We start from the raw sequence: 14,450 nt of genomic DNA, 5'->3' as shown, positions 1-14,450 counted from the left end.
ATGCGTGTGTGTGTGTGTGTGTGTGTGTGTGTGCATGTTAGTGTACAACTTTTTCTGAAAGCCTGACGTTTAATATCCATCACTGCACTCACTCACTGAGTGGTTTTGATCCTCAGCAATATCATCCATTGCACTAAACCAATTTTCCCATGTCACTATTCCAGCTAAACAACAAATGCTTGTCTTCATATCCATCCCCCCCAAAACCCAATAAAAGACAACACTGAAGTTGGCCATTACTGCAGAGATTCGGAAGCAGAGGCGAAAAAGGGAAGAAAAAAAGTCGAGAAAAAAGGCTTACCTATCCCTTCATCCGCCTAACTTTGCGCCCACTACCCCTGTGGCCTAGCTCGCTCAGGGCCCTTTTCTCTCGCTTCTTGTCTCCACCCTGGCCAAGCCAGGGAGAGATTTGTCTCACCCTCCCGCCCTGCCACTGTCAGTTCCCTGTCTCTTTCCCCGGTCCCTATCCTGGCTGTCAGGTTCTGGCCTGCCAATTTCAACTTGAAGCTTGACTGAGCTGATTTGATGCAAATACCTCAGGGGAGAATCCTGAAACTGATGAACAGTTTATGTCAAGTCGATTTTGCACCGTTGGGAAAAGGTAACCTCTGCGTCGGAGAGGAAGAAAAAAACACAACAAGGTTAAAGAGAGAGGGAGGCTTTTGGTGCACATGTAATAGCGCCCGGCTCCGCGTCCCCGTCCCCCCCGCCGCCCCGTGTCCCCTTGCTGCCTCTTACCGCTCCTCAGAAATGGTAACTGTCAGTAGAAGTACTAATTGCAGATGTGCCAAGCTGCCATTATAATAAAATCAGAGGCCGTGTGGACATTAAAAATGGCTGCCTCATTTGAGAGACTGCTGAAAAGGTAGGCATAACTGAATATTTCATGACTTTAATTACTAAGGAATATTCCTTTCCGGCAGTATGGACCGAGTGTTGCTGTAACTAATTATGAAAAGTAATAACATTAGAGATCCTGTGATAGCCAGTTTACAAGGTAGCCTACTTGGCATGTTGAGCCACTATAATATCCCAGACCCATTCAATACTAGAATACATACAGGGAAATGATCTCTCTCTCTCTCTCTGCCTCTCTACGTTTCTCACAGTCTCTCTCCCTCTACCTCACCACCTCTACTACATGTCCCTGCCATTTGAATGAAAACAGACAGAATATTGAGAGACTTTCTCCTCCTACACATTTTCTTAACAAAGCACTGATGCAACCAGGTACCTGGACCGTGAAGTGCCATTTGATGAATCCTTTAATTCACAAGACTAAGTACCTGTGTGGCTCTAACCTAACTTCCGCGCTACCCAGCCATATATTTACACAACTTCATCATCCTGACTCCCTGTGATGTCAGCGGCTCAGTTCGATACGACTCTGCCTGAACATTATTCAACTATGCTGCCGCCAACGGTGCATCCCTGGCGTAACGTACGACCACTGATATGGCAGTGGAGAGAAGGAAAGCACAAGGTCTGCTTTGATGGGCATGCTAATTCTAATACCCCTAAGTAGTAAGAATAACAAAGTGATGGAGAATTTATCTCAGGAATGTTGGAACAAGACACTGGAGTGATAAGAGTGAATCTTCCTTTGGGTATGAAAGCAGGGAGTAGCCAGTAATTACTGACGGCTGGGGTCGAGCCTGGACTTACAAAGGGTAAACAGCCAGTGATAGTGCAGGTAGAGGCTAGGGTAGTCAAGGCACCGAGTCAGCCCAGGCCTTTTTTCTTTTTAGCCGCAACTAGTCCCAAACCCTGCCCCGATCCTAACTTTAGCCCTCCACCCCTACCCCATTCCCAGAAACATACCCTAGCCCTCAACCCAAGCCCTTTTCCCCTGACCCTGCCTCCACCCCATGGCCCTGGTCCTGTGTGTCAGAAAGGCTGAGGACAGGCCTGTCGGTGTGATTATCCTCCAGCTACCTGAGGAGGTGTTTGTTTGACATTGGTGTTTGACAGCGGCGGGGCGCAGGCCGTTCAGTGGGGGCTCCATCGCCAGTCAGAACCTATTAACACAAGAATTCACCTCTGAGTTTTTACAAGGCCAGACTGGTTCACACACTATCTTTACACGTGTCCTTACTACCGATGACATTTAAAGGTGGGGAGGTGTGTGTTTTTTCTCTCTCCTTGGCTCACTTTCACCAAAGGTTAAATGTATGTTTGAATAACAAGGGGAAACGTAATTTCATACAATTTCCTCTATTGCTGCAGCGTTCGGTTAAGAGCTCAGTTGATCAAGCGATAAGATGAAAGCGTATAAAGTGACAAAAATGTAGCGCTACAAATGACTGAATCTGCCCAGCAATCAACTGCAATTACAAAGAAATAACAGTGGCACAGTTACCTTCCATAATATTCAACACGGACCCAGTACGTCCTTAATCAAGACAGACACAACTGTCTCCATTTCCAACCGGGCAAAGGTAGGAAAAGAGAAAATCTCTCGAGGTGACTTGGCTTCTACACGATTCAAACAAATGGAAGGAAATGAGCTGGAATGAGGCAACATGTTCTATTAGGTCTTAGTAAGGGGAATAGCATAACAGTGTAAAATGCATTGAGTCGTATGTGGGGAAAAAGTCCTACATTTCCAAATGTCATGATACCTTAATCTGACAATCTCTTATTGATTGTCCCATGTGTCCATGACCTTGCCAGGAGTGCTCTTCCACCCGACAGTCAAACATACATCAAAGAGTGTGTGTGTGTGTGTGTGTGTGTGTGTGTGTGTGTGTGTGTGTGTGTGTGTGTGTGTGTGTGTGTGTGTGTGTGTGTGTGTGTGTGTGTGTGTGTGTGTGTGTGTGTGTGTGTGTGTGTGTGTGTGTGTGTGTGTGTGTGTGTGTGTGTGCGTGCCTTGTGTCTGGTCGGACTTGGTGAAAAAACTAAATCCACCGACTTCAGAGGACGAAACAGGAAACTGAGGGACCACTTTCGGGCACTGTTTTCCCGTAAAGGTGACAACTTTGAACATGCGGATAATGAACAGCGGACAGAGAAACACAGCGCCATTCACACACTACCAACCAGATCAAAAGGCATCTGATGAGATAAAGCGCCTCTTATTTTCCTCACAACTAGTGTTGTTACCTTCCTTTTTAAGCTTTTTAGTAGACCCTCTCCCCATCCCCGACAGCAGTATGGAGTGATATACTCTTGGCCATTATCATTAGCACACCGATATTTCTATAGGCCATAATACAGTCATTATTGAACTTGCGGAATACATGCTGTTTAGGCTATGGGGGATGTGTCATGCATGTGGGCACTATACTTACTCACTCGTGAGGGAATTCCAGATGTATATTGTAAGAGGACAATCAGCAGAAATGGGAGATTTCCATTGAATTTGTCCTTGTTCTGAAGCCCAGACGGTGTATTGCTAGAACTGTCGAGTTGCTGTGTATTACGCTGACTGCGAGTCACATGCAACACGTCATAATGAAACATACGATTATGCTCACAAAACGCGGTGCCTTTGAACTTCTAATTTGTTTCGTTAAGAAATGGAAATGTTCATTCCCACCTGCTATGCAACCTGTCGCAAGTCACACCAAGTGTACCTTGCAAATAGGAGAGTTGACACGTGGAACATTTTGAAAATCACACGCAAGCTATTGTAAACAACTAGACGTGTGCAAACAGCGGGATGGGAACCGAATGGATGGGCCGGGGAAAAAAAGACTTCGCATTTTCACTTGAGAAAATGTCAAATGAGGCATGATATTTTTCAAAAATGTATTTTTCTCACCCAATGCATAAAACGTTGTGGGCTTAGGATAAGGAAGTACACACATAAACGTACAATCCAAAATGCATGCAATTATTTGCCAGTCCACTGAAGTTTCAATTTCAGTGTTTGCCTTGTGTCTGTATCACACACACACACACACACACAGAAAAAAAGGAAAAGAGCCAAGGAACGAATGAAAGAAGAGAAAGACAGTCGACTGAATATGCTCCAGCTTCAGTGGTGTGTGAGTTCACATCACCTTACAGGGGAGTGGATATGAACTGTCAAGTCACAAGAGGACGGTGACAGAGACGGGGCTTAGAGGACGAGTCACGGCGGAGCGGCGCCGCAAACACCTTTAATTCTGTCACTTCTCCTCCATCATTCAATCTTTCACACTCGCGAGTCGCTAAGGTCCTCACACACACACACACACACACACACACACACACACACACACACACACACACACACACACACACACACACACACACACACACACACACACACACACACACACACATACACATACACACACACACACACACACACACACACACACACACACACACACACACACATACACATACACATACACATACACACACATACACATACACGCACACACACACAACCTGAACTACGGACAACACACACACAGCCAAATACAGCATGATATGATCCAGCGCAGGACGAAGGTGGAGGTGGATAAAGTGAACCGGGTCTCGAAACAAGTCAAACTTATTAAGACTTGATCCTCATCAAAACATGATCAAATGTCTAGTCGCCTTAAGCATTATGAATATTGAGTCATCAAATCAACATATTAAGCCAAGGGGCTTGAGGACTGCCTTCTCATTGGTTATGATTCATGCATTTTTCTTATTCACCGATGACGCAAGAAACTCACCACAACGTGGTCCTTGACAGTGACATAAGTAAGCAGCACAGAAGACTGCCAGCAGAACAGCAACTAGAGCTGAAGCTATTGCAGAGGGAAGGAATTTCAGCTATAATGATGGGTTGGGTATTCATTAAAGCCAAGCGAGTCCCCTATCCAAGATCTCGCAGCTTTTCCACACACACACACACACACAAAAAAAAGCAGAACATGGAACAGGCTGTCCTGACTTTACTTTAGACAAGGTACACAAGAAGAAGGCACCGGAAAGGTAGAGAGGGAAAGTTGTCAACAGAGATGAGAAAATGTTCTATGCATGCGAAGAGCAGAAACCTGAACTGTCCAAGTAAAGAGTGAGTGTGTGCCCACAAAGAGTTAACCACTTCCCCTGGTATCGAAGCATGGGTTAATATCACGCCTGCCTAGTAAAGAATTATCCCTGCACCTCTCGGGAACAAAGGACTCCTTTTGCAAACAGACTCCTACTTTCCCCCAGTGTCCAAAGGTGTTTGCTGAAGTAAATCTGTCTAAATCCCGGTCAGCTTGGGAAGGGGGGGAAGGTGTACTAATAACCCCTTTTTTTTTCTTAACAAAAAGTTCTGGTTGGAAAAGAAAAAAGAAAGAATCTGGAATTCATATCACATGATGCATTTAAAGTTGTAGGCTGAAGCATCCCCCCCTTTCAAAGCTTGGCAACGGATTTGCATACATGATTCTTTAGTCTGATTGAGAGAGAGGAGAGAGGAGAAATAGATCTCACTAGACAATAAAGATATCTTGCCAACCAACTTAAGAGAAGTGAAGTGGAGGCATGTGGTTAAACTTTGGTCCACATTTCTAGGGGGGACCAAATCTAATCTTAAAGTAGAGAGAGTACTGAGCTATAAAGTAAAGAGAAACAAAAATGGCAACACTGTTTGAACTGGGTTTTATTTTCATCACATAACACAACGACTAAACTTTTCTCAGTAAACCCAGCATAGTGTATCAACTAACATGATACTTTGAAAGATCACACTGCAACAACTCCAGAAATAGTCTCTCCTATTGACCTCTGACACACCTGCTCTTCTAGTGACATACAAAACACACATCCACAAGGAATCCCTACAATATCACGTGAGAATGCAATTTGACAAATAACAGTAGACATAAGCACTGCGTTGCGCCCCAATTCTTATTTCAAAATGGACAACAACAACAAAAAACAACCCCCCAAAAAAGTAATTGTGTAAAAACACACCTGCTCCTAGCTAGTATAGACTTCTTAAGTTAGAATCTGATCCGTTTCAGACACCTTTTCATTTTTTTTTTTTTTTTTTTAAGTGTGAGAGTGAGTGTCCATGAATAGTACAGGCATGCCATCTCGTAACACTATCTGACTGTCAGGAGGGCCAGGCCTACCCCGGTAGAGTAGGAGCTATATTAGGCTAGTAACCAGGGGACACCCAACAAACAGCCACAAACACCTAAGTTATTTTGTTCACCACCCACCCTTCTGCCATTTTTTTTGTGTTTTTTTTTGTTGCTATTGCTCTCCTTTCTTGCTTTCCCTTTTTCCCCCCCTTTTCATCTCGGCCTTTCTGATGCTGAATGCAAATGTAGCCTGCTGGCGGTGAAAGGGCTGAATTGTGATTAAGAAGAAGAAGAGCTCCTTTCTTTGTTCTCCCCTCGGGGGATGTTTACTGGGAGAGACACGGCGGATCAGATATGAAAGACATTCAGGTCAGCATTGATGTGAGCAAAAGTGAAACCATACCTAAGGCATTCCAAAGACCGTGGTGTCAGGGGTTCAGCTAACGGTGCCTCTGCTGTGTGTGTTCTCCCCGTTAGGCGGAAATATCTTCACAAGCCAGAGACGGAGAAAAAAAAAATATAGAACCCAAAACAAAATAAAAATGGGATTTTTTTTTTTTTTTTAACAGACAAAATCTTTTGGGATAAAAGTTGCGTATTGGTGTCCGACTGAGGAGATGGTCATTATTGTTCTGTCAGATTCATAATCGTCTGATACTGGCATGAATCTGGTTCCTCACGACATGAGTTTGTGGCTGAACGTGATGTCAGGGAGATCTATGTCGTTTTGAATGAACTAAAACCTTTACTAAGTCGAAAGTCGCCCACACTAGGCGATGGAATGCATATGGAGATTTTTTGAATATTCTGGAAGTTCTGAAATCTAACAGGTAGAGAGAGATCCAGTAACACAAAAGTGTTCAGTGGTGCACGTCCGACTATAGTCGTTTTAGCAGAAGGATATATTAAACTCATGATGACCCCCGTTTGATAAAAAAAAAAAGAAGAAGACAAACATCAAACTACAGTGAAGCATCAACCAAACTGTATCTGCTTGAAAAGCGTGAAAAGGGCAACAAAGGTCTCTCGCGTAACGACATGCCAGAAATCAGGATCAGGATGTTGTTTTGGGAACAGTGCACACAAAAAAAACACACATCCTCAACATACCGCATCTACCATTGCCAGACACCATCAGCCTATGAGTCTAAAGTAAATAATCTAATAATACCTCATCATATGACATATATGAAATAGCTTTTCTAAAAAATAAAAAAAAACCTGGGTCTGTCTGGACACCTCTGTCACTGCTGCCATGCGAACAGTGCAGGCCCCTGCCGAAGGGAGATTATTTCTTGCTGGCTCGTAATATCTGCAGTAATTATTTCACTTGCTTAAACAAAATAATCCTTCTCTAAACACTGATGCACCACGGCAACACCGCCCTTCCCATTTTTTTTTGCCCGAGTGAAAAAGCCATCAGAAAAGGTGACCGGCTATGGCTGCTTAGACAATTGCACCCTTGTGGGAATGGCAGCATGAATGGTACAGTGGACACCCCAGCACTATTGACGTTATAAAACATGTAAATGAAACACATTACGACTGACAATCAATTGTCTGTGAGCGCCAGCGAACCTGCCCTCCTTTTCCCTGTGACAGCAACAAAATAGTGCCTACCTTGGGAAGAGGAAAACATTTGTGAAAAGGGAAAGGAAAGGGGGGGGGGGCGCTTGGTGTGGGGGGAGGAAAGGGAAGGGGAGTTTTTTCTCTTCGACTCGGGAGCAAATGCACCTTAAAAGCAAATGAATAATAGAGATGGACAAAATGTTTAGACTGGAAGGAATCTGCCATTGTTTGGGCTGAAGGCAGGGCTGAGGCTAAAGAATTAGTAGGACTCCTTTATATCTTTAGCGTGAATGCACACAGCCTTTTATAATCACATTCACAGCATTGTATTAAACTATTGGAGCCAGAGAGAGAGAGAGAGAGAGAGAGAGAGAGAGAGAGAGAGAGAGAGAGAGAGAGAGAGAGAGAGAGAGAGAGAGAGAGAGAGAGAGAGAGAGAGAGAGAGAAAGCTTGAAAGTGTCATCCTTTAGTTTTGTACCTTTAATTATGTAATCAACATATCCTGGAGCATGGTAACATCTATTGGAGAGGCTTTCTGTTGATTGAAAATGTATAGGTCTTTGCATTGTATTACAGGAAATGTCAGAGAAACAGACCTTTGGAATTGCTACCTTCACATTTGAAGCGTCTCCGGAAAAAGTGGTAGCGTTTTTATGTACCAACTCATAAAATGGCACGCCCTGTACAGGCAAAACCACATAAGGCACACAACTCCAACATTACTCCAGAGTTGAACGTAAAACCAAGTAGATGAGCAGGATATGCTGACCAGTACCACTGTCTGCCATTTCCATAGTAAATGTCTCTTTACCCATACTGAGAGAGGAATAAAAGTGTAGAAACTGAAAGTATGCCGTGCAAAAGTACTACTTTCTAACAGTACTGATTTGACTAATCCAGTTAGAAGGGAAGAGGTTTGTGGAGTACTTTTCCAGCTGTACTTAGAAACACACAGCGAGGTAGAGACCCCGCAGCTGGGTCTGACTTGCAACACCTGGGAAGGCAGGCAGAGAGAAAACTCCAACAAAACTACAGGGTTGCCAATATCACGTTGCACCGAACTGTGAGATTGACTTTACACTCTTTAACTCTGGATGTGATAAGCATGTATATATGTGGGCCTATAGAATCACATGGCGTAGGTGTGTTATCAACAAACAGCGAAGCCAAATACACCATTTATGACTAGAGAACCATTATTGCCTACTATAATGTGACCAAATAACCTAATCTGAATAAAGTCACCTGGAATTCCAGAGTTTCACTCTAAGATCAAAATACTGGCTATAGAATTGAGCTATAATTGTGAATCGAAACGTTTAAATCCTACTCAAAATATTCTACAACTACAGATACATGTTTTCTGGGAAACACGACAAACTGCCATGCAGAAAAAACAACATTTATTTCTCTACCCATATCATAAATAAATCATTTACATCATCAATCTATCAATATTCAAAATATTTCAATTGATGGTCTATTTAAAAAATATATATGTTTACTGCGTTCAAGTAATCTCAGTATGTAGACTATTGGTCTGATAAGGATCCTCATATATAGCTACATTGGGGTGCTATCTATCTGCCAGACACACAAGCTCAGCTCCTATGACATCTCCCCATGTATCCAGGGGAGAAAATTAAATCTACTCTGTCCGAATAGTTCAACCACAGCATTCCCGAAGGGAGAGAGCTATTGAAGGCATCCCATGACGAGAAAATGTAAAAAATGTAAATGGGGAAGGGGGGGGGGGGCAACGCCGGGACCACAATGGCATATTCAAAAAATATGATAGAATCTAGAATGTCGAATTTCGACTTGCTCAGCCAGCCTATAATATGTGCACGCTGCACACCACCTCGGCACTGAGGGGGAAGCGACTAAAATAACATGTTAATTTTTTTTTTTTTGCATTTGAGAGTGTGTGAGCTTGCTTGCTGCTGTTGCATGGCGGGAACTTGAAAGGATTTTTGTTTCTGACAAATGCAAATGTCAATCATCAGGTGTGTGTTTGTCAGAAAACACTTACTTGAATGGAGTGTTTTAAAGTAATCCAAACTTTTGTTTACTGGAACAGGTGGGAACTGGTGCTCAAGAGGAAAGAACATTCTTATCTCCTAGAAACTACAGTGAAAAGGGGGAATCTACTTTCACTCCTATCTTTTGTTATTCGGAACAACAACAAGCTTGAAGCTACACTTGTAAGCATCAATGACTCACCTTTGTATTGATTGTGCAAAATCAATACACAACATTTAATAAGGAAAAGAGACACATAATAAAGGGAGACATTTCACAAGTATGAGCAAAATTCAGACGCATTTGATAAGGCTACTTTGCACAAAAACAAGAGACTTAAAATCCCAGGGACAAAATAAAATGCAAAGCATTCCCCGTGTAAGAATATATCTCGGGACCCAGACATGTGGTGATGCTGGATTTACTTGTGCACGGGGTGTATTGTAGTCAACAGTCCACAAAAGGGAAAGGAACACACGTATATTCCCTCCCGAAAAGCGATCCACGACATGGCTCAATAACTCCCAACATGTAACACAGTTCGGTGGGTGGACAAACAGTTGACAATAATAGAGTGACACATGTATCCTTCGCCGCTATTTGCTCCACACAAAGCACTTCATATTGCTCATAATAAAATAAATGACACGAGACACACCACCGGTCAATATCACCATCTTAGCGCACATGCCATCTTATTTGGTTACAATAAATTAGTAAACTAAGCTATTGCAGCCTGTTCACTGCGAATTGTCCCCTCCATGTTCTGTTTCATATTCTTGTCAATTGCCAACGGTGTGGGACACTAATCATTCCCTACTTAAACGGGACTATGCTTCGAGAGAAAGTAGATAGACACTACAACAAATCATTTGGATAAAACGCGAGAACTAAACATACCAATAACGCGTAGACATATACAAATGAATTACATTCATGTCATAATATACTCAGGGGTGTGAGAGTCTAAGCAATGCGTAACATAAGGAACAAACACTTGCTGAAATAAAATACTCAAACAACTAAATCTACAGGTACGTCAAGTACAGAACAGCAAATAAAATTAGTCCTCATCTAACGGGTTTGTCTTGGTGGAAAATAAGGGACTTCGCGACTGAACCGTTATCTGGGCAGGGGGAACTTTCTGAAATTCCTCCCACTGCTACTCAGTCTTTTCGCACAACGATAAACTCTCAACTTATTACAACTTCCATCAAATCGTCTCTGTAAACACGTTGTGCTTCTAATTTCACAACGAAGGATAGACAGTCCCGCCTGTGTACACAGCACAATACTGACACATTACGCATTATTTCCCAGTTAGAAGTGTCCCTTTATGTCCTATGAGACGAGAGCAGAACAGAACACGCATTTGGCAATTCGTAGCCAGCCCCTCTGAACTACAGTCAACAGTGACAACATTACAACTCTAGATCCACAAAAAAAAACATATTTCGCAAATGACAGTTTGTTATTTTCCTGTCTTTTCTTACCGTTTTTCCTTCTTGGATTGGCTTGTTTTCGCCTCTTACACCTGGGGCCATCCGCCATGATCTCGTGCTTCATTGATAAGAGTGGATCAGATGGCAGCTCGCATGGACTCGACTCCTTGAATCAAGCAGCAGCAGCAGCAGCGGCACGCAGGCTCAATATCTAACAACCAAACACAGGCAGCAACAATGTGGGTACACTGGACCGACTGGGAGTAACCATTTAAATATCAGGCGCCAAATGAAACAGAAAATAATAGAAAACCCAACTGATATACAAAACGATTATTTTATACCCATGCTAAAGTACGATAAGGGGCCGATCAATGTATTGTTGATCTGTATAATGCCAGTGATCGGGATGATGATAAGTGGAAGTGAACATTGACGACGGGGAAGGAGAGGATGCAGAGAAAGGGGGAGACAGGGAGATAGATACACCTTCAGCATGAGGAATAATTCACACGGACTGGCCCTGCTGGGTTAAGCATGCGTTTTTACATTTGTGTTAATTTAAATAAGAAAAGTTTGATCATTTCTCATTTATTTTATTTTCTGCTGTTTCCATTTTATGTTCTGCTTCGATATATATATATATATAAAATAATAACTCGTACATCGCAAACAGCAGGCCTACATTGATTCATACCCGGGTTCATGTTTTTTTTAACCTACATTTTTTAAATTGAGAGTAACCGATATTGATGATGACACAATGTTAACGTTATGAGTTCAACGTTAGGCTTTGTGTCAAATGTAAATATCAGAAAGGCAGAAAAAAGGACCGTTTCAATCCGCCAGGCAATATGTCACTTACAACACAAGACAAAACAAAATAAAGATGATGCAAAAAGTTGTGTTGTGAAATACGTAGATCCTAAATGTAAAAGAAGTCCAACATTAATTTACGAACATTACAAAATGTGTTAATTCAATATGAATTTTAGATTGCATGCGTATTTTACGTTTTTAGGCCTATCAAGCTGAAAAACGTACAAAATAAATAAGTAAAAACAGACTAAACATGAAAACATTCATGATTTCAATGGACTAATCGAGCAAAAATGAGTGGGTTAATTTCTGCCATTGGATTGTATTGCTATGGGGAACGACCCACGACAGGAAGAACAAATAAACAAAAAAAAACGTACAAATACCACAAAATGATGTGTCAACAAAAATACAATTATCCAGACAGGATATGAAACAGATTATAGCTATCTGAACAAAATAATGTAAATGACGTTGATATGATAAGCGAATATTTACCCTATTGTGAGACAGACAACTTCTACTCTACGAAACCAAAGGATACAGAAAGACACTAACAAAAACGAGTTGGACACAAAAGGGTGCATGCATGGCTCGGTGAAACTGAATCCAAAGCTGAAGAAGATCGAGCTTATTATTTTTTTTTTTCTCGTGGTTTTTCGGCTCGAAGAGTAGGCTTTTCAGCAAATTCTACAAAACTGCATCTTCTCTGATGAAACGCACTACAAGCCTAGATACTTAAAGCGCACCGCTCCCTCATCCACCTGTGCAGGTAGAGAAAGTTTAACGTCAACGCAATGCTATAGCACCAAAGCCCTTACAAACGCTCTAAATCGCAATCTCTAAAACTATAAATGACCAATTGTATAAAGGTTATTAGTCGAGGTAAAGAAATGGACACATACCTGATTTCCTATAGTAGTATCTTTTCGGTTGACTTCGGTTGTAGTGATAACACGAGACTGCAGCGGTAAGCAATTGTGGAGAGAAATGTGCAGGGATCCTTGCAATGATAATAAAGCCTTAGAAATAGTGGTTCGAGAAGGACCGTTATTCCTGCTAGGGCAGGTTAGGACTGATCTCTTTCAGACACTCCAGGAAACAAACCTGGGGACGGACTGACGTGTTACGCCTCTTCTAATGACATTTTTTCTTTCTCTTTTCTGTAATACAGTGGAGAGGAGAGAACCAACCCTGGGACACGCGCCACCTATCGTCACCGGAGGGGATAATTGAGAAGGACCAAACGTGAGCATCTTTTGCTAAACGTAATACGTTTTTTTCTCTCTCTCTCTCTCCCAGGCTGTTTGATCCGAGTGAAATGAACTGTGACTGTCGGACTATGACTACCATGTATAGCAGCCGAAGAAGAAAGAATATTATCCAGAAGAAGAAAAGTTGGAACGCTCTTATTCAACCGACATGACCACAACTGGAAGGGGGAAAACGGACCAAAATGATAGCGTTGGAAGTTTGTCTGACTCTCCAACACAGTCTCACACATACCAGGGATGAAAATATAAGGTTTGCGGAGTGTTAAGGAAGTGAGCATCAGCGGTTTGGGTTGTTAATGTTTTATATTTGTAAACGTTTATTTATTTGCCTCCCTCTATGGACGTGCGTTTATTTTTACTATCGCAATAACCACTATGAGTGGAGCATGTACAACGGCGCATGCCCCGTGCACCTACAAGAGCGAAATAGATGTGTATATTGAGGTGCTTCTCGCACGTGCCAGGTGCAGTCAGGTGCGTACAGGTACTTTCGTTGAAGTTTTCCCGGTGTGTTTTAAACAAAGTCCATGTGAACTCATCTCTGACCAGGTTTGAAAGACGTCAAGTGTATACTTCATTCATTTTTTTTCACAGGTGTTATTCAAGGTTATATCGACGAACATATTTCTCTCTATTGCAACTATACGACATGGCTATTACTCCAATTCATCTTTCTCTATTTGATTAATTAATTAATTTCCTGGTGATGCTGCTGCTTCAATGTATGTCTCTCTCTCTCTCGCTGTAAATGGAGAGGAAGGCTCCACCTTTGCAACGCTGTGATTGGTTATGTAAATAAAGTATTATATTTGCTGTCCTGTCCTATGCAGTTATCAACTGTATGGATAATTAAATCATCAATCAAGATGCTCGACTGTTTGATGCCTTTGTCCGAAGCCAATCAAATTCCAGAGAGCTCGGAAGCACAGCTGAGAGGAAAAGGTGCTCAGCATCTGGCATTAAATGTTCCAAAAGACGGTCGATATAGACTACACAGATGAAAATAGATTGCTATTAGAGTATTTTTAAATATTTTTTATCTGCAATTAATTTGAATGAATTATATATAATTGTAGTAATTATAATTCTGATTATTATAAACCATATGAATATAATGTTGTGTTTGTAATATTATTATTATTATGTTAATTATTACATGTACAGTATTGTATTTATTTACAGCCTACGACTCTATTTATATTGCACTGTTATATTTCCATTAGCTAGTTATATACAAAATAACTTTGTTGTCATTTATGCAGCTGTTATAGGTCACAGCCAGGTGATAGAGCGTTACAGACTTGAAGAAGGGGACCCGCTTT

The 14,450-nt window shown here is 41.9% G+C and overlaps 1 protein-coding gene across 5 annotated transcripts in view; it reads right to left on the bottom strand.

The window, feature by feature from the left end:
* Positions 1–13,003, bottom strand: part of LOC118369976 (zinc finger E-box-binding homeobox 2) — a 78,364-nt gene extending 65,361 nt beyond the window's left edge. For 2 of the 5 annotated variants that reach the window (XM_052499084.1, XM_052499086.1), the window contains exons 1-2: positions 12,760–13,003; positions 11,087–11,246 (exon numbers count right to left, since the gene is read on the bottom strand). In XM_052499084.1, coding sequence (XP_052355044.1) covers positions 11,087–11,159 — 73 coding nt within the window. In that variant the 5' untranslated portion in view covers positions 11,160–11,246; positions 12,760–13,003. Of the gene's footprint in view, positions 1–11,086; positions 11,247–12,352; positions 12,582–12,759 lie in introns of those variants that run through there. The other 3 variants (XM_052499082.1, XM_052499085.1, XM_052499083.1) reach the window with 2 other exon arrangements.
* Between the last annotated feature and the right edge of the window lie 1,447 nt (positions 13,004–14,450).

This window comes from Oncorhynchus keta, chromosome 37, assembly GCF_023373465.1.
Source record: "Oncorhynchus keta strain PuntledgeMale-10-30-2019 chromosome 37, Oket_V2, whole genome shotgun sequence".
NCBI lineage: Eukaryota > Metazoa > Chordata > Actinopteri > Salmoniformes > Salmonidae > Oncorhynchus > Oncorhynchus keta.
Note: the sequence above shows the minus strand (reverse complement) of the source record. Positions and strands in the feature narration are given on the sequence as shown.